The sequence below is a fragment of the Asparagus officinalis genome, chromosome 7 (genome assembly GCF_001876935.1).
Source record: "Asparagus officinalis chromosome 7, Aspof.V1, whole genome shotgun sequence".
In the NCBI taxonomy this organism is placed as follows: Eukaryota; Viridiplantae; Streptophyta; class Magnoliopsida; order Asparagales; family Asparagaceae; genus Asparagus; species Asparagus officinalis.
The window spans coordinates 82,656,862-82,677,982 of record NC_033800.1 but is presented as its reverse complement, the minus strand read 5'-3'; the positions used below and the strand labels follow the sequence as shown (position 1 = coordinate 82,677,982).

The 21,121-nt window shown below is 38.4% G+C and overlaps 1 protein-coding gene across 3 annotated transcripts; it reads right to left on the bottom strand.

Moving 5' to 3' along the window:
• Nucleotides 15,667-19,184, bottom strand: LOC109850733 (phytoene synthase, chloroplastic). 3 transcript variants are annotated; one of them, XM_020420798.1, is made up of 7 exons: nt 19,033-19,184; nt 17,970-18,534; nt 17,834-17,884; nt 17,319-17,491; nt 16,473-16,708; nt 16,185-16,377; nt 15,929-16,111 (listed from the first exon to the last, which is right to left on the bottom strand). In XM_020420798.1, exons 2-7 carry the CDS (start codon nt 18,406-18,408, stop codon nt 15,929-15,931), a joined length of 1,275 nt encoding a protein of 424 aa, XP_020276387.1. In that variant the 5' UTR covers nt 18,409-18,534; nt 19,033-19,184. The 3 variants fall into 3 exon arrangements, with proteins under 3 accessions (XP_020276390.1, XP_020276387.1, XP_020276388.1); XM_020420799.1 differs by lacking the exon at nt 19,033-19,184 and adding an exon at nt 18,758-18,995; XM_020420801.1 differs by lacking the exon at nt 19,033-19,184 and having other exon boundaries at nt 15,667-16,111; nt 17,970-18,408.

Below are 21,121 nucleotides of genomic sequence, written 5' to 3'. Positions count from 1 at the left end.
TTGATGTCGAGCATTGGTTTTGGTATTCGGGCTTCGACATATTTGGGTCATCTTATTCATAGGTTACCGACTACTGCATTTGGAGATTTTGGATCTGGTGGAGCTGGTTTAGATTTTGGATTGCGTCGGATGTTTGGTTGCCCAGTATTTGGTCACATCAAGGATGTAAGATTTGATCCAATTGCACATTTGGGATTCAAAGGCTCGTTTGATTGTCAGTTAGGAGACTCTGATTTTATTCTGAATAGGTATGTCACATTCGACTCTCAGCAGGTGGAGAGTATTGATCAGATCATTAGGATATCGCAGCGGGTAGAGAGTGATGCTACTCCACGTTAGGTGCAGATTACTCCACATACTCTAGATCATACTGTATCATTTGGGATTCCAGCTGAGGTGACACAGTTTGGGGATCATTTGGATTTGGATGCAGATGATGAGTTGGTTTTGGATTCGAGTGCAGCTGGTGGACATAGTTCGCATTTGGTTATGGTCATTGGTTCACATCAGGTGGAGGTGTTTAGATTGTTTCACTTTGGGGCTATTTGGAGAGCTACCAGCCACATATTTGTTGATGATGTTGGAGAAGGGTTGCGAACTCTTCTAGTTGATTGAGGGCCAATAGAGGCCATTTGTGACGCCCCAGGGTTCACACAAGGCGGCAGTCCCAGGTAAAACCCGGATTGTCAAACTTGCCAAGCACCAAACACCATGCTACGACATGTTTCACCATCACTATCGTTATCTCTCTAGTAAAAACAATAAATAGATGAAGGTACAGACAGGTAAATAATCGAAATAGAGCAACACTGAAAATATACACAGAAGAAGCATAAGATATATTAATAATGAGCCCAACTGGAATGAAAAAAATATATCTCTGAGTCTGAACTGAATCTCAAATACAATGAGTCAAATAACCATAGTCTCACAATAGCTCTCAACTTTATGAAATAAAATACAACTCTAGAGTCTGGAAATAATTAACTACATGTGGAGTTTTGTAATAACTACAAAATGTAATAAATAGCTAAGTGGACAACTAAGATGTCCCATCAATCTGCGACTCTCCGTACGCCGGACTCGCTGCCTGAAAGGGGGGGGGGGGGGGAAAGCGAGATCATCACTACCTCTCCCCAGGGGAAGGGGTATGAGTAATAGAAAAATAGAGTCAGTACATACATATATCAAATCATTCATATAACTCTCTTTGAATGAAAAACAAACAATCAATGATAAATATCCCAATCTCCAACATAAAGAATAATCATCTCATCTCAAAACTACATCCGAGTGACCTGCCCTAATATAAGAGGATATCAACAATTACTAAAACAAAATATATCTACCGTTCATAACGGGTGTATCAACATCTCAAACGAAATACCCTACTCGCGGGCAATCTATCATGGAAGTAAAACTCACAACCGATCAATTATCTATGTGTGCATCATCTTGCGCTATAGCAATACTTTTGTAATACTCGTTACTCAATTGCTCTGCGGCAATAGGATTATTATTCACCTATTCTGGATACATAAAATAACGATACTATTGTAATACTCTTACTCAATCGTTCTGTGGCAAATAGGTTTCATCTCCCTATTTCCGGATACGTATAGAACAACATTATTCATATGTGTTTATCAACTTAACTCGTGTCGAAAGTGTGTCAATCTAACACAATCTAGCATATATGCACAAATCTCGGTGTGCGTGTCCACATCTGAAGTTCACCATTATTCCATGTTTTTATTAAGTCTTAATATTGTAATTAATCATCACAAAGTCGAGAGAAACACTCGACAAACCAAAATCTAATTCAACTAAACATGCACAGCCAAAATAACCTGGCGGTCAACCGTGGCGGTCAACCGTGGCGGTCAACCGTGACGGGTTCCTGAGACTACCCAGGTTTCTGTCCTGCACGCGGTCGACCATGACGATCGACCGTGAATCCTGATTCCAGTTTTCCAAACTGGTTGTATGTATCGTGATCATGTCGTGTTTCCTTGATATAAACATATCTAAATCTTCATAAAATTTGTATGCAAACATGCCACAGTAGATATGTACATCTGGAAACAACTCAACAATTATAAACATAATTTTATGCATTAGATTTGTATTCAAAATCTTAAAACATGCATAAAAGCTCAAAACAACGAGTCAAACCTCTTTCTTTAGATTAACCACATTTTAAAATTATCATCAGATCTAAATCACATCTGTAAAAATGTTCTCAACCTTTTTAGCATGAAAAAGCCTAATCTTTATACATATAATACAAAAGAGTTATCTTTTATACATAATCTATTCGTTTAGGCTCTACAATTAAATCTCTTTAAAAACATTTTAAAAACTGGGAGGGGGTTAGTAAAGACGATACTCGCCTGGGGTTGTAGGAAAAACATTTTGATGTAATGTCGAAAGAGATCTCCACTCCAAAAGCCGAAAATCAACAAAAAACCCAACTAGAAAGCCTCCAATCTTCTCCAAGAAATCAAACTAGGGTTTAGGGGGTTTGGTGGCTGTTAGGGTTCTTAGGAAAACTGAGAAAAACATAAAAAAACTCATATATAAATCAGGGGAAAATGGATATGGGTTAAGAAATCCGAAACCAACTCAAAACAGGAGAAAAAATAAACTGCAGGTTTTGCGGTCGACCGTGACGGTCGACCGGACTATGGTCGACCACGGCGGTCGACTGGACTGGAATTTTCCAGCTCCGCATATGTTTGGCTATTTGTGCATGTTTCGACTCTTTTCTCTCACATGTATGAACTCGTTCATACTCAAAACACATGGTATTATACGCATATACTATTTAATGATATTTATCATACTAAATATCCACATATCATAATTTATTACACATTAATTATATTATTCATAAATTATCGGGGTTTTACATTCACCCCCCCCCCCCTTAAGAGGATTTCGTCCTCAATATTCTACAGTCGCATCTCAAAGCTCAAAAACTAGGAAAACACATTAAGAAGGTGTAATTCATATTAAGAATTCCTTCTGCACACATCACATAGTGTTAGCACAATGATATTTAAAGTTAACGACCTGAATGCAAACATTCTTATCTAAATCCTTAACTAAACAAAATTGGTACGTCGAGCGAAATAATCCAAACAAGGAAACCCTCATGTATATACCATATGTTTCAATTGGTTAAGGATCAGGTAAAAATATCCACATTCTAGTGTTAAAGATAAATATAAATGTGACTAAACAATCATAGATAATAACAACTATCAAGTCATATAAGCATATTAACATCATACCTGTCCAAACAGGTGCGGGTAGTCGCGACGAACATCCTCCTCACGCTCCCAAGAAATCTCTTCGTCTCTTTGCCTGTTCCACTGAACTTTCACTAATGGAATGACTTTATTTCTAAGCTTTTTATTCTCTCTAGCAAGTATGCATACCGGTACCTCTACGATAGTCAAATCATCCTGAATCTCAATCTCTGGTGAGTCAATCACTCTCTGCTGCTCATCATCCCGCAGATGCTTCTTAAGCATTGAGACATGAAAGACATCGTGTACACTCGACATCGATGTTGGAAGATCTAATCTGTAAGAAATAGCTCTAATGCGCTCGATGATCCTGAAAGGACCAACATATCTCGGGGCAAGCTTCCCCCGTCTACCGAATCGTTGAACGCCCTTCATCGGTGATACTTTCAACATGACTGAGTCTCCAACCTGGAACTCTAAAGGTCATCTCTGCTGATCTGCATAGCTCTTCTGCCGACTCTACGCCTAAGAATGCGCTCTCGAATCAATGCCACCTTCTCTGTGGTCTGTCTAACTAACTCTGTACCAATAAATAGACTATCTTCTAGCTCTGCCCAACATATAGGCGATCTGTAAGGTCTCCCCTACAAAGCTTCATACGGTGCCATTCCGATGGTAGCTTGATAACTATTATTATATGCAAATTCAATCAGTGGGATGTGATCCTCTCAGCTACCCTAAAAATCTATAACGCACGCTCTCAGCATGTCTTCTAAGATCTGATTCACCCACTCGGTCTGACCGTCTGTCTGGGGATGAAAAACGCTGCTAAATGACAACTGACTACCAAAAGTATCTTGGAAACTCCTCCAAAAATGAGATGTGAAGACTGAGCCCCGATCTGATACAATCATCTCCGAAACTCCATGCAATCTAATAATCTCCCGAATGAAGATCCTCGCATACATATCTGTCGTATAAGTCGTCCTCACAGGTAAGAAATGTGCGGACTTAGTCAATCTATCCACTATAACCCAAATAGAATCATTTCCTTTCTTTGACTTGGGCAACCCTACTATGAAATCCATGGAAATATCTGCCCACTTCCACTCGGGAATGGGTAAAGGCTGTAGGGTTCCTGCAGGTCTCTGATGTTTTGCCTTAACTTGTTGACAGGTATAACACTTAGCCACATAATCTACAATCTCTCTGCGCATACCACTCCACCAAAAATGCCTCTTCAGATCCTTGTACATTTTCGTCGTGCCTGGGTGCACTGTATATCTGCTGCGATGGGCCTTGTCAAAAAGTTCCCTCTTTAGCTGTAGACTGTTCGGCATAACGATCCTACCCTTCATCCTCAGGCCTCCATCTACTCTAATAGTCCAATCATCCTTGGGTTCTTTAGAGATCTTCCCTTTACGGGTTTGAATCCAAGAATCCTCTAACTGAGCTCTGACTACTCTATCTCTCCAATATGGCTGTACAGATAACGCTCCTAAGAACACACGGCTCCCGCCCATCTCTGGCCTGAAATCAAAATGGCTGAGGGTATAAAGATCCCGATATAGTGAACACCTCAAAGCTGCTAGTCCGCGACGACGCTTCCGGCTCAACGCGTCTGCTACCACGTTCGCCTTTCCCGGATGATACTGTATAGCAAACTCATAATCCTTAATAAACTCTATCCATCACCGTTGCCTCTGGTTGAGTTCTTTCTATGAGAAGAGGTACTTCAAACTCTGGTGATCTGTGAATAACTCAAACCGCACTCCGTACAAATAATGTCTCCACGCCTTCAGTGCAAAGACCACTGCTGCTAGCTCCAAATCGTGCGTGGGATAATTCTGCTCATGAGTCCTCAACTGCCTCGAAATATAGGCTACGACTCTCTGGGTCTGCATCAATACACCGCCAAGACCCGATAAGGATGCATCAGTGTAGACAACAAAAGTCTTATCACTGCTAGGAATAACCAATACTGGTGCTGAAGTCAACTTAGTCTTCAATGTCTCAAATGCCTTCTGGCACTCTATGCTCCAAATGAACTGTACACCCTTCTTTGTAAGGCGTGTAAGTGGTGTGTCAATCCTTGAGAAGTCCTGAATGAATATTCTGTAATAGCCTGCCAGGTCTAAAAAGCTACAAATCTCGGTAACTGTCTTTGGTTGTTCCCAATCAAGTACGGCTTCTACCTTAGCTGGATCCACTGCAATGCCCTCCTGACTAATAACATGGCCCAAAAATCTGACCTCTGATAACCAGAATTTATACTTGCTAAACTTAGCATACAACTGGTGCTCTCTTAATATCTATAATGCTAACTTCAAATGCTGCTCGTGCTTTGCCTCCGACCTCGAGTAGATAAGAATATCGTCGACGAAGACTATCACAAACTGGTCCAAGTACGGACGAAAAACCCGATTCATCAAATCTATGAATACTGCTGGTGAATTGGTCAGCCCAAACGGTATGACAAGAAACTCGAAACACCCATATCGAGTCAAGAAAGCGGTCTTGGGAATATCCATCTCCCGAACTCGTAACTGATGATAACCGGAATGAAGATCTATCTTCAAGAAACACTACGCTCCCTGCAACTGGTCGAACAAGTCATCGATCCTCGGTAATGGGTACCTGTTACGGATAGTGACCTTGTTCAACTTGCGATAATCTATACATAATCTCATACTCCCGTCCTTCTTCTTCACAAAGAGGACCGGTGCTCCTCACGGAGAATGACTCCATCAAATGAAGCCCTGAGACAACAACTCATCGATCTGGATCTGTAGCTCCCTCATCTCAGCAGGCGCCATACGGTAAGGAGTTCGGGAAATCGGTGCGGTGCCTGGCTGCAACTCTATGCAAAACTCGACCTCTCTCACTGGAGGTAATCCTGGTATGTCCTGGAAGACATCCTGGTAATTTGAGACTACTCGCATCTCACTCAAATCTGCGCTCCGATCCCGTAATGTCGCCTCCTCTATGTACGCCAGAAATGACTCTGCAAACTGGTTGCATCTGGAGGTAGCTACCACTAACTCTGATCCATCATATGCTCTCAAACTGACTGTTTTTACAAAACAGTCGATACTCACATGGTAGGAAGATAGCCAATCCATACCAAGAATCACATCGAATTCAAACATATGCAACACGATCAAATCAATCATGAACTCAGAATCGTCCAAGCTGACGATGTATCTCCTACAAACACTCTCTAACAGAGACATCTCTCCCAACGGAGTAGATACAGATAATGAAAAATCTAACGACTGAGCTACAAGACGAAGTCTAATCGAAAAATCATAGGAGATAAAAGAATGTGAAGCGCCAGAATCAAAAAGTATACGTGCTGGAAAGGAGTTCACATGGAACGTACCTTCCACCACAGCTCCGCTCGCGCCATGATCGTGAGGAACCACTACATACACTCTACCGGTCTGTTGTTCTGCATCACCTGGAGTGAATGGTGCAACCTACCCTGAGCGCGGTTCTGCTGATGCTACTGAGTCCTGCCCTGCTGGCCTGCTGCGGGTGCGCTACGGCACTCGGCTGCTCGGTGCCCAATCTTGTTACAATTGTAACAAGCTCCCTGGAATCGACGCTGCTGCTGTGCTCTCTGGTCTAGCTGATGGCCCTTCTTGTGAGGACCCTGATGATGCGACCGTTACCCTGTTGCTGGGGTCCTCCTGAGCCTCCAAATAGTCTCTTTCCTTTTCCTTTGTCCTCGGACTGTCCTGACTTACCATTGCCCTTACCCTTGTTGAATATGGTTGTATCCGTCTCCTGAGCCATGGCAGCATCTGCCACCTCCCGCACTGACCGAAACCTCCGAGATACTATATACCGACGTAACCCTGGAAGAAGTCTCATCAGAAACATCTGAGCCTGTCGCTCCTCTGTGTGCCACATGCCGGTGAATCTAAGCAATGACATGAACTTACTCTCGAAGTCCATGATAGACATATCTCCCTGCTCTAACCGAGCCAGCTCTAACTCTTTTCCGGCTTTAGCTGCAGCCGAAACATACTGCTCATCAAACAGATATATAAAGGTCTCCCATGAAACCGTCATCCTTTGCTCTGGGGTGAAACAAAATCGATACCATCCTCCCGCATCGCTCTTGAGGCTGAAAGCCGCTAGCCTCTGCTTCTGCACCGAATTAACATTCAGCTTATCCAAGATGTTACTCACATCATCTTTCCACTTGTGTGCAGCAATGGAATCCGTTGAACCGTGAAACTCTAGTGATTTCAACTTTTGTTACCTCTCAACAAAATGAAGCCAAGCCTCCTGATCAGCTGCTCCGTCATCAACTGGCGGTGTCGGTAGGACCACTGGTGCCCTCTCTGGTATTTCCTCCCGAATAGATGACTCCTGAACGGGTGCCTCTTCATGAACGGAAGGCTCTTGACGAACCTGGGCTGCTAACTACTCCTCAATAGCTGCCATACGAGCTGCCAATGGTGCTATGAGATCCACTAAGTACTGCGGAGCCTGTTGTGGCTTGGGCTCCCTATCTTCCTACTTAACTCCCTGAGCACGAGTAACTCAGCGTCCACGACCTCTTCCTGACATCTATAATTCCAAAGTAAAGGTTATTACGTAGTAAATAGGATCTCAAGCATGAAGCATATAACATATAAGTAAATCGTATCACATATATCTCATATCATGTTTTATTAGCCAATCAAATAGTTCATAAAAAAAATTTTTGTAGATTTTTCGCGTACATATATATAATACGCCCTCACTCATACTAGAGATTCCTAGCGGACTGTATACATGATCCCTAAGAAACTCTATCCTAACTCCACGATATGACACATGAATGATCCTAAGGATATTAGAACTAGGGCTCTAATACCAACTGTGACCCCCAGGGTTCACACAAGGCTGCAGTCCCAGGTGAAATCCGGATTATCAAACCTACCAAGCACCAAACACCATGCTACGACATGTTTCACCATCACAATTGTTATCTCTCTAATGGAAACAATAAATAGATGAAGGTACAGACAGGTAAATAATTGAAATAGAGCAACACTGAAAATATACACAGAAGAAGCATAAGATATATTAATAATGAGCCCAACTGGAATGAAAAAGATATATCTCTGAGTCTGAATTGAATCTCAAATACAATGAGTCAAATAACCATAGTCTCACAATAGCTCTTAACTCTATGAAATAAAATACAAATCTAGAGTCTGGAAATAATCAACTACATGTGGAGTTTTGTAATAACTATAAAATGTAACAAATAGGTAAGCAGACAACTAAGATGTCCTATCAACCTATGACTCTCCGTGCGCCAGGCTCGCTGCCTGAAAATGGGGGAAAACAACGAGCGTCAAAGCGCTAGCGAGATCATCACTACCTCTCCTCAGGGAAAGGGGTAGGAGTAAATAAAAAAATAGAGTCAGTACATACATATATGAAATCATTTATATAACTCTCTTTGAATGAAAAACAAATAATCAATGATAAATACCCTAATCTCCAACATAAAGAATAATCATCTCATCTCAAAACTACGTCCGAGTGACCTGTCCTAATATAAGAGGATATCAACAATTGCTAAAATAAAATATATCTGCCGTTCATAACGAGTGTATCAAAATCTCAAAGGAAATACCCTACTCGCGGCAATCTATCATTGAAGTAAAACTCACAATCGATCAATTATCTATGTGTGCATCATCTTGTACTATAGCTATACTTTTGTAATGCTCGTTACTCAATCGCTCTGCGACAATGGGATTATTATTCTCCTATTCCGGATACATAAAACAACGATACTATTGTAATACTCTTACTCAATCGTTCTGTGGCAAATAGGTTTCATCTCCCTATTTCCGGATACATATAGAACAACATTATTCATATGTGTTTATCAACTTAACTCGTGTCGAAAGTGTGTCAATCTAACACAATCTAGCATATATGCACAAATCTCGGTGTGCGTGTCCACATCTGAAGTTCACTATTATTCCAGGTGTTTATCAAGTCTTAATATTGTAATTAATCATCACAAAGTTGAGAGAAACACTGGACAAACCAAAATCCAACTCAACTAAACATGCACAGCCAAAACAACCTGGCGGTCGATCGTGGCGATCGATCGTGACGGGCTCCTGAGACTACCCAGGTCTCTGTCCTGCACGCGGGCGGTCGATCGTGGCGATCGATCGTGACGGGCTCCTGAGACTACCCAGGTCTCTGTCCTGCACGCGGTCGACCGTGACGATCGACCGTGAACCCTGATTCTAGTTTTTCAAACTGGTTGTATGTGTCAAGATCATGTCATGTTTCCTCGATATAATCATGTCTAAATCTTCATAAAATTTGTATACAAACATGCCACAGCAGATATGTACATCTGGAAACAACTCAACAATTATAAACATAATTTTATGTATTAGATTTGTATTCAAAATCCTAAAACATGCATAAAAGCTCAAAACAACGAATCAAACCTCTTTCTTTAGATTAACCACGTTTTAAAATCATCATAAGATCTAAATCACATCTGTAAAAACGTTCTGAACCTTTTTAGCATGAAAAGACCTAATCTGTATACATATAATACAAAAGAGTTGTCTTTTCTACATAATCTATTCGTTTAGGCTCTACAAAAACATGTCTAAATCTCTTTAAAAACGTTTTAAAAACTAGGAGGGGGATTAGTAGAGATGATACTCGCCTGGGGTTGTAGGATTTTGATACAACGTCGAAAGAGATCTCCACTCCAAAAGCCGAAAATCAACAAAAAATCCAACTAGAAAGCCTCCAATCTTCTCCAAGAAATCAAACTAGGGTTTAAGGGGTTTGGTGGCTGTTAGGGTTCTTAGGAAAACTGAGAAAAATATGAAAAACTCATATATATATCAGGGGAAAACGGATATGGGTTTAGAAATCTGAAACCAACCCAAAACAGGAGAAAAAACAAACTGCATGTTTCACGGTCGACCGTGGCGGTCGACCGGACTGTGGTCGACCATGGCGGTCGACCGGACTAGAATTTTCCAGCTCCGCATATGTTTGGCTATTTGTGCATGTTTCGACTCTTTTCCCTCACATGTATGAACTCGTTCATACTCAAAACACATGGTATTATACTCATATACCATTTAATGATATTTATCATACTAAATATCCACATATCATAATTTATCACATATTAATTATATTATTCATAAATTATCGGGGTTTTACACCATTGGTGTTGGGTCCTTTTGTTTTGATGATGATTTGCATACAATTTACTTCTAATGTTATTTGTCTAGCATTTGTATTTTGTATTTATTCTAGGCAAACAATGAGTTGGAGGATAGATGGAATCGAGCATTCACGATCATATCCAATGGAGGTTGGTGAAATAGTGGTTGAAGCCTACGTAATTCAAGTTGAAGATCCAAGTTCCCGCTACATCCGCAAGTGTACCAAGGTAGAGTTCGTTGAAGATCACAAGTTTAGGTATATTTAGTTTAGGTTTTTATACTTGTGTGTTAATGCTTTAAGTTCATATTATTCATACACACATATTTGTTGATTTTATCAAAATATATGCGTTTTTGATAAAATATTCTTTATTAGTTTATAGACTTCAACATCACTTTATACATAGTTTATCAAGTCTATAAAAACATTTCACAAATACATAGTTTATCAAGTCTATAAAAACATTTCACAAAGTTTCAAAAGTTTGTTAAGTCAAATGTCAAAAACATGTATGTTTAGTTTTAGTTTCAAAAGTTTGTTAAGTCAAATGTCAAAAACATGTATGTTTAGTTTTCATGTTTTTGAACATATTTAAAAAATAAAGAGTTTTCACATTTGGGAGGTGATTTTTGAAAACCAGTTTTTGTAACATGTGTATTATCATGTCCACAATCATTTCTCAAAGTTTTATATTTTTTGGAATTTGTTTGCTATTTTTAAAAGCAGTTTAAAAATTAGAATTATGCTTTAAACAGGCTGTATACTTGTTATCAGTCGACTAGTCAGTCGACTGATGCAATCATTCAACCGATTAGTCTACTGATAAAAGTGCATGCAGTTACCAAAAACTTTTGTTTTGTTTTGGTCGACTAACCAGTCGAGTGATGGTCCATCAGTCGACTGATAAAGATTGTCAATCGACTGATGAGTTGGAAAATACCTCTAACGGTCAGTTCATCAGTCGACTGATGAAAGCCGTCAGTCGACTGATGCTGTAACGACTAGTTTTTTTTCAGCCTATTCCAGTTTTAGTTTATTGGTCTTTTTGCTTTGATTTTTTTATGTCTTGGGGTCTCTATAAATATCCCTCGTACCTCAGACCAAAAACAACGAAGAAGAAAGTTTTTAAACAAGTTTTAAAAAGGGCGTTTAAGTTTTGTATAAGTTTGTTTAAGAGTTTAGTTTGTGAAGCAATTTTCACAAAAGCAAAGTGAAGATCATCCTTTGGTGTTTGAGCATTCACTCTTCTCCCTCTATCTTGTTATCTATAGAGAAGTTTTTCTAAACTCTTATCTAGCTATTTATTTGTTTGCTTTTCATTTCCTTAAAGCTAAATTTATTTGAGTTTAGTTTGTTTTATTAAATCTCCTTGTTACACACACCCACTTGAGCTTCTAGTATTTTCATACATAGTATAATTGAGGTTGTGAGAGATTGTAACTTTGAGTTGTGCTTAGTTGAGTTCTCACCTTGTTTAGAGAACAATCATTTGTATTGTGAGCTATTATTGTGAGGTTCACTTTGTATTACACTAGTACACCAAGAGATGTGTGTGGTGAGAGACGGGATCGTCCCAAGAAGAGTGGGATAGGTGATAATGCCTAGAGAGAGGTTGTAATTCCTAACACTTGAGGGAGACATGGGCTAGAGACCAACACTTGAGGTAATAGTTAGTGTAGTTACATTGTGATTGATTGTGAATGTTGATCGGTGAGCATTGAAAACCGATATTGTAAGGTGTAAACGTTTTTCGAGTAAGCGTAGAAAACCCGGTGTGATAGTGGAGATCTCCTCGAGGTGAGGAAAGGTGTAAACGTTTTTCGAGTAAGCGTAGAAAACCCGGTGTGATAGTGGAGATCTCCTCGAGGTGAGGAGCGGAGACGTAGGTCGTGGTGTGATAGTGGAGATCTCCTCGAGGTGAGGAGCGGAGACGTAGGTCGTGGGGACCGAACTCCGTGAACATGTCGTGTGTTTGTGATTGCATTGGTGCACTTTTACATTTGTGCTTATTATTCATATTGCATTTGTCAATTGCTCATTGTTTATATTGCCCACTATCTAGTTTAGTTTGTTAACCCTTGTGTTAACTTGTATATCCTTGCACATATCTTGTTCATATCTCATTTGCTAGGATATATTTGTTAATTAGTTTTTAATTTGGCATAAATCATATTAGATTAGCATAAACCCTATTCACCCCCTCTAGGGTTCCTTCCTAATGGCATTAGGATACTTTCAATTGGGTAAATTACATGAATGCTTGATTCCTGGGCAAGAGGATACGTAGACAGTCATTTATGATGCAGCCGGTTTGGTGAGTTGATACCGACATTTGGAATTTGTTCGCATTCTCGTTTGGGTTCTCAACTTGTTGTGGATTGAGTCAGTTGCCGTGGTTTTGTTCCACTTCGTACTAGATGCAACAAGTGAGACGTTTGATTTGGTTGGTGTCGGCTCAGTTTTGGGAAAACTTCACCGAGATGGAGAATTGTGAAAACAACGAAGGAATTTGAGAAAAACGTAAAAAATAAGCAAGACATGTTTCACCACACCCTGGTGTGGTGTCTGCCACACCCAGGTGGTAGAATCTGTCCCTGTTGATATGGGTGTGGTATCTGTCACACTCAAGTGTGACAGAATCTGTCTTGTTTTTAGGGGTGTGGTGTCTGCCACCCCCGAGTGTGGCAGACTCATTTTTTAGAAGTGGCAGACTCATTTTTTAGAATCCCAATCCGTTTGGGATTGTGTTTTGTTATAAATAGAGACACGTTTTTTAGGGTTTCTTTGACTTTGATTGGGTTTTGATTAAGCATTGATTGGGGGTTATTTGGAGCATAGAAAAAGGTATTTTCTGAGCTATTAGTTAGGGTTTTATTTGAAGAGAATTAGAGATTTGTTGGTGAGATTAGTTGATATTTTTGAGTGAGTTGTAATCTCAGTTTGTACTCTTCTTCTCTATTAGTAAAAACTCCATCCCCTTCTTGCCCCGTGGACGTAGGCAACTTGCTAAACCACGTAAAAATTGGTTGTTTGTGTTTGTATCATTATCTTGGATTGTTTAGCCTTCTATCTCGACTTTTTGGTTTGGTTCCTCGAAGCACAACGATTGGTGGCCGCCGCGCACCACAGGATCTACAGGACAGAAAGAATATAACAATTCAAATATTCTTGGCAGATAACACAATTTGGGATGTTAGGGTGTTGGAGAATCCTACGACGATTTGGAAGAAGTTGGAGGGCAGGTACAAATTCAAGTCTATCAAACTGTTTGTTCTTAAGGAAGCAATTACACACACGCAAACACACATACAAGTACGCACCCATGTGTGCGTGCACACACACATGACTTTAAGATGGCAGAGGGAACAAAACTAAATGTGCATCTTGATGAGTTTGATATGATGTCGGCAGAGTTATCTTCCTTGGATGTGAAAATTGAGGAGAAAAGCAAGGCATTACTCTTATCATCATAATTGGCTCGATTATTTGACTGAATTATGAAAATAATTGTTCGGTAAAGGATGTTGTCAAGTTCACCTTGTCGTTGAGTGAGACCAGATGCAGGAATTTAGCCGAGATGGGACTCTTGTGATGTTATCTTCATTTTACATGTTCCACAGTTACTTCATTTGTATATGGTATGAATTGAGTTTGGACCCACAAAGGTGGTTCACGGGTATTCGTGGTAAGTGGTTTTATATATAATCTCTTTAGGAAAACTCCTTGGACTATAAGAGAATGTTTGGCTTGTGGTGGCCAAAGAAGAGATGTTGCAAATTCTAATTGAGTGAACAAAATTGATTCTCTCCATTCCATTATGTGTTTGATCTTCTTCTTCTTGATTTTATGCATTTAATCCAAAGGGTTAAAACAAGCACCATCATTGACTATTAGCAGCCAAACCAAATGAAATGGAGTTGGAACTGTCCATAAAGGAACACCTTCGAATCTAGCGTAGGCAAGTATGAATGAACTTCCTTGAACTAGAAAACTTTCCCATGTTCACTAATAATTCAAACAACGTAACAGTTCATTCCTCTCTTTCTTCATTTTGATGTTGTTTGAGTTAGTTCCCTGTATAGTGGATGGAGATTTTTAGACTAGCTAAGATGCTTTGCTGGCCAAAAAATTAGCCTTATTCATGCGTTGCTTACCTCAGTAGCTAGATTTGGTTGATAATAATTATATGATTTGTGTTTTTAATGATGCAAAGCATTCAAGGACTTGCAGTGTGAATTGAGCTTCAATCTTGATCCAGAAGTTTCTCCTGATTAGTGTTAGAAGCGATTAATTCTTTTTGTTTATGAAAACCTTTTTATTTATCGAATTTGTAGCGGATGTAAAGGTAATGTATACCGTTTGATTGTATATGTGTTTTCGTCATCTGATATTGGTAGAAGTATCTAGAGCTTCTAAAACCTTAATTCTGAACTTTCAATTATTTGATGTGCAGGTTGAACTACAATCTAATTATCTAAATGTCAAACATCATGAAGAAGCACGTTGGACCTAAGAGGCACAAACTTCTCAAATTCTTATAACAGCGTGCAGCCATAGTTTAGAGGCTCTGATCAACACTGGAGCTCAATTCCTGTAGGTCAGTCGACATTTGAACAACGTCTCATCCACCTTGTGCGGTGATTCTATGTATACGTATGGGAAACTTAGAAGAAAATGAATAATATATAGTTATGTCTATTTCAGCCTTTGATGCTGAATAAGTTGAAAATGAACTTTATTGTGCTGAGAACTGCTTGTTTGCTGAAAGTGTGATCTTGAGGTTTTGGTGCTTCATGTGTTTGATGTGATGAGGTGGAAAGCCGGTTTGCCATTTTGTTAAATAATTTCTTACAATAACTTAATTTGAGATAATTTCAAATCAATCAATTTTCATTATCATACATGTCAAAAAGACTCACATTACTTTACCATCAAAATTATTGACAGTGTTTTAGATATTATGTTTTTTGACTTCTTACTACTGTTATTATTTTTCTAAAAATGTTTTATAGCTTCATAAAGTTTAATAGGGGAATCTTCACTACATCATCTTCTCTGGTCTTGCGAAGTTTTCACTTGGAGAATCAACTTTAAATTTTAATTCTAAGTCACAAGGGGGGAAAAGAACTCATCTGCCAGAAATTAACTTGTAAGGAAACAATTGCCTGAATATATCCTCAAAATAGGAATGAATCAATTTGTCGGAAGAAGTGCTACAAAAATAAATCGATCAACAAACTCATACACGAAATATTCTTCCTCAACATTCAATATATCACTTTTACCATCATTTTACATTACTCTAGACCAAAGAATAGAAAGTGGACTGCGTCATGCATTTCATATCTTTAGGTCTGCTATACAATGTAGTAACATCTATTTGATTTACCTCCTTCCTACAAGGTGTAGCCTTTCTACATCAATCAATACATGGTTCTTCTCGGCTTTCAAGCTTTCAAGACGCTCGACTGCCTTACCGATAAAGGGCTAATCAATGATCTACCATATGCAACTGGCAACGCTGCTAACTTCTTTACTTTACTTACATATGCCCTCTTTGTGAAATTATTGTAGTCATTTGCTTCAATTTCGTCCAATATCTGACGATACAGTAGTAAAGAAGCCCACACCTGAAACATAAAGCAATTTAGAATCTAAAAGGGGGAGAAAAAATGGAAATATGCTTTAATGCTAGCATCATACCGGCCATCTACTAGCTTGGCTGAGCTCAGTTACTCCTTTCTCAGCTTCTTCAAAGAACATCCTTGCCCTCTTAATTTGTTTCTTCATGAAATTTCTCCATTTATCTGTAACTTTTCCATTGAATACATCTTCATCAGAAAGACCAGCCTGAGCTAGCTCATCTTGGGGTAGATATATTCTTCCTCTTCTTGCGCTGAAACAATAAACCGCTCACCGGTAAGCAAACAATTTCAAGAATTGATTCCTGAAGAGGTAGGAAACTCATTTTTTGATCTTTTAATTACTTACTCTTCACCAACATCTCTGAGTATATTTGTCAGCTGATTTGCTATTCCTAAAGCTAAAGCAGCGTTATAGACGCTCTCAGTTGTTGCTAGTGATTCTGGAGCGATGCCCATCACAGGAACACTCATCAAACCTACAGTCCCTGCTACGTAATAGCAATAGAGATAAAGCTCGTCAAAGTTATTGTATCTTGATTTCTTGAGATCCATCCTCATTCCTTCAATCATATCCTTGAATGGCTGAAATATAAAGAAATTGCAAACGCTAACAAGCACGGTCTCTTCTAGTAATCATCAGGATCAAAGAAATAAATTTGAACGAAAATAAGGTTTCTGTACTTGAATACCATGCTCAGATTCTTGTATCATATATATATATTTGATATGCAGAAGAATGGTTAAAGTCGATACGGAATTTTCAGGAATAACAGATTGAGTCGATTAACTTGATCTTGTATCATATAAGAAAATCTCTGTTTTGAATGGACTTGCGTAGGATGCGTACGTAATTGCCATAATTGAGAAGAGTAGTTCTCAAATTCATAGAGGAGATGGTCTACCAAAGATTGGATAAGACTCCTTTGCTGTGTCTTGTGGAAACCGTACCATTTCCGTCTTTTTAAACCTTGTACCTCGCTATCAAACAACTATAAAATTCAATTCTTAATTTTAGGAGATTAAACATGCAAACCATTTTGGATATTATATGCAAAACGTACTTTCTATGACATGGCATCCTGAAAAGTCAATGAATCTGTATGATGAAAATAATTAATAAACATGCATCCTACACAAATCTTAACAAGAAAAGGACAAATATGCTTCTATTGGAAATACGAAAGATAAATACCTGTATATCTACAGGAAATCTCGATACTGTATCTGATAAAGCTGCATCAAACATATCATATGGCCGGCCAGCAAAGAGATCCTCCAGCCTCGTCTCCCATCTGTCGAGGGCCGAAGGCGTAATATGTGAAGCGTTAGGCCCATCAACGAGCTCATCGGTTCTCCTACACCAAACTGACCGTAAAAAATACTCGTTAACATAAGAAAGTATGAGAATTTCAAATGTGATAATTGTGAGTAGACCCCGTACACTGCACATAATTACGGATAGACCCCCTATAGTTCTATTGTAGTTGTTCCACATAGACCTGTGAGTGAATTCTTTTGACTCTTTCGCCCTCAAGATATCTATTTGTCAAAAAAATAATTTCCTCCCTCTGAGGAAAGAGTCAAAAAAAAATCACTAGGGAGGTCTACCTGATACAAGGGGGGTATATCCATAATTGGATAGTAGTACAGGGGGTCTATGGCAATTGTAGCGTATGATTCATTCTGAAGAGATTCTCAACCATTTACCATATATTGCCCAAATGGCCCTTCTCCTCTCAGGAGTCATCAACAGTGTCCCTGACCAAAATCAATACCGAATTTAGAATCATAATCAATAGAAATAACTTATCGTCAATTCAACATGAGCAATGAGACATCTAACCCAAGTAAAAGGTCTTGGCATACTCTGCACAAACTTCGCCGCAGCGATCATAAGCTTCTCTAAGCAAATACAAAGTCCCGGGCACAACCATATCAGGCTTCACATCAATTAATGTGTTCATCTTCCTCCTTTGATCCTTAACCAAAGCAGCCTGCTTCAATACAACATCATAAACTTTCTGCTCCGAAGAAATAGCAACTTCTCCTGCGGGATTTGCAACCAAGCTCGATCGGATCAGGAAATTTCCATTGTTCTCAGGCTCAAAACCGACGCAAGCATACTTTGAGTCTGTGTACACTGAGCACAAGCTCCAAGTAGGTTTCTTTCGATGAAGATTGTCATACTTCGGGCTCCAAACTTTTCCTCTGATTGCCTCTGAAGAATTAAGACCACTGGGGATTTCTACAGGTGAAATTAATCGTAATAGCGCAACCGCCATGCTTACTAGACTGAAAGTGAAACCAATGAATCTGATTTGAATTCCTTGTTTGGATTCAAGGCAATCTTTTCTTTCTAGATATGCAGGATCTCTCTCTCTCTCTCCGCCTCCCCGACAGTAGGTACCCTGAAAAAAATCCAAAATTGATGGGAAATTTTAACGGGGCATAAAATATAAAGACATAAAACTAAAACCCATTTGTCGGAATCTTGAAAACTCTTGCTCTTTCTGTGTACGAAGATACACAACAAGTAATCTGAGAACAGAGTAACTGGTAACGGGAGATTGCACTTTCAACAGAAGAGAACAAGAGTAAAAAGACTAAAAACAAAAGCCCATTTGCTAGAACCTCGAAATTCTTGCTCTGAGAGCAGAGGAGACTAATTAAGAGTCCTCTGTTTTGTTCAAACCATTGATGAAGGCTTGCAGTTTTAACATAACAGAGAGAGAGAGAGAGAGAGAGAGAGAGAGAGAGAGAGAGAGAGGAGAGACCCAGAAAAAGCCCACAAAGTTTATTCTAGGGAATGTACTCAAACCTCTAGCTTACAAAAGTTGAGAACCACTCAACTCTTATCAATTCAATAGAAGTTTTAGAGAGAGAGAGAGAGAGAGAGAGAGACGTACTCTTAATAATAAATCAACAGCAGGAGAGAGAGGGAGAAGAGAAGGAGCTTTTTCTTTCTCCAGAGTTCTCTGTCTCTTTCTCTTCCTAGGTTCCTTCTCTAATTTCTCTCTTGTTGCTTCCCACTCCCTTGTTGTGTTTGAGGAGAGGAGAGCATGGAGAGAAGTCACGTGGCAGTGGGAAAGCCCAATGGGGGAGTGGGAGAGGGGATAGGGTTATCACATGGAGGATCCAACGTAACCCAACAGCGAATGAGATTGTGACACGTGGTGCATGAACATCTTTGCTTGCCGCGAGGTTAGCCGTTGACTGCGGTTGAGCTAACCCCATAGGGATTTGTATGCGCGGTTGATCGTTCAGTTGAAGAATTATCGGATTTGGACATGAAAGAGGGAACCCGATAACCCAATTAAATCCATGTGGTAGGATCAACCCGTTAAGCGAATAAATCAATTTTTATTAGGTTGCGTTTGGATTCAAGTAATTAATTTCAAATTCCAGAATTGAATTCTAAAATTTAAAATCCAGTATTTCAAACTCAATTCATTCGTTTGGAAACATCCAAATTTAAATTCCAGAATTCAATTTCAAATTCATGTTTGGCAAACTTTAGAATTTTCATTTTGAAATTTTCAATTGACTTGTTTACCAACTAGTAAAATTCTAAATCTATAAACTAATATTGTAGTTCGAAGATAATTTAGAAATAAGATAATCAAGTTGCACAAGTTATGCATCAAACTTGGTGGAAATAAATACTTCAAATAGTATATCAAATTTTAGGGGTGTCCAAAAAGCCCGCCGGCCCGGAGCCCGGCCCGGGCTTGGCTCGGAAACCCGGGCCCGGCCCGGCCCGGAACAGTGCTTTTTTTTATTTTTTTTATTTTCTTATATGTATAATATATGTATATATATAATATATGTATGTGTGTATATATATAATATATGTATTATATATATATATATATATATATATATTTATACTCTCTCTCTATATATACTCTCTCTTATATAAGTATATATAATTATACTCGCTCTTATATATGTATGAGTATACTCTCTTATATATGTATAAGTATATATAAGTATATTCTCTCTTATATAAGTATATATAAGTATATTCTCTCTTATATAAGTATATATGTATAAGTATACTCTCTCTTATTTATGTATAAGTATATATACGTATATATAAGTATACTCTCTCTCTCTCAGAGTCTCATAATATAAGTATATATAAGTATACTCTCGCTTATATATGTATAATATATATATAAGTATACTCTCTCTTATATAAGTGTATATATGTATAACTGTATAAGTATACTCTCTCTTATATATGTATGCGTATACTCTCTTATATATGTATAAGTATATATAAGTATATTCTCTCTTATATAAGTATATATAAGTATATTCTCTCTTATATAAGTATATATAAGTATATTCTCTCTTATATAAGTATATATGTATAAGTAATATATATATCATTTATATTTTTTTATATATATGTTTATGTATAATACAATTTGTTTATGTAATTTCTATAAGTACTTACAATTTGTTTATGTATAATATATGAATGACATGATTATTAATAAAAAATTTATTTTTATCATTTTTTATTTTATAATTTTTTGTACTTGTAATTTATGTCATTTCAATTAATTAAAAAAATTTATGTTAATTTTTGTAATTTTTATGTATATTTTATGCTTTATTGTTTTTTTAAATTTAAAAAAATTAAAAATAAAAAAAACCCGGGCCAGCTCGGAGCCTGGCCCGGTCTGGCCTGGGTCCGGGCTCCGGTTTTGCCCGGCCCGGACCGGATTTCCGGGTCGGGCCGGCCCGGATGGACAGGTCTATCAAATCTCCAACTAACTTGAAATATAGATAAAATGCCTTAAAACCTCAAATGCATAAATGTTAGTAGTTGACCGAATAATCACCATAAAAATAACCGAAATCATTCATCAATAAAAATTTGTATATTCATCCACCACTAGCTATAACAATAAATAAAGTAGAGGCTTCAAGCATTGCATATAAAAATTCAACAAACCAAAAATCTAAAATATCCAACAAATACAT

Coding starts and splice junctions, on each gene's coding strand:
- LOC109850733 (XM_020420798.1), bottom strand. CDS start 18,408: ATGGCGGTTGCGCTATTACGATTAATTTCACCTGTAGAAATCCCCAGT. Junction 16,378..16,472: donor CTCAGAGATGTTGGTGAAGA/GTAAGTAATTAA, acceptor TTATTGTTTCAG/CGCAAGAAGAGGAAGAATAT. Junction 16,112..16,184: donor GCCAAGCTAGTAGATGGCCG/GTATGATGCTAG, acceptor TTTATGTTTCAG/GTGTGGGCTTCTTTACTACT.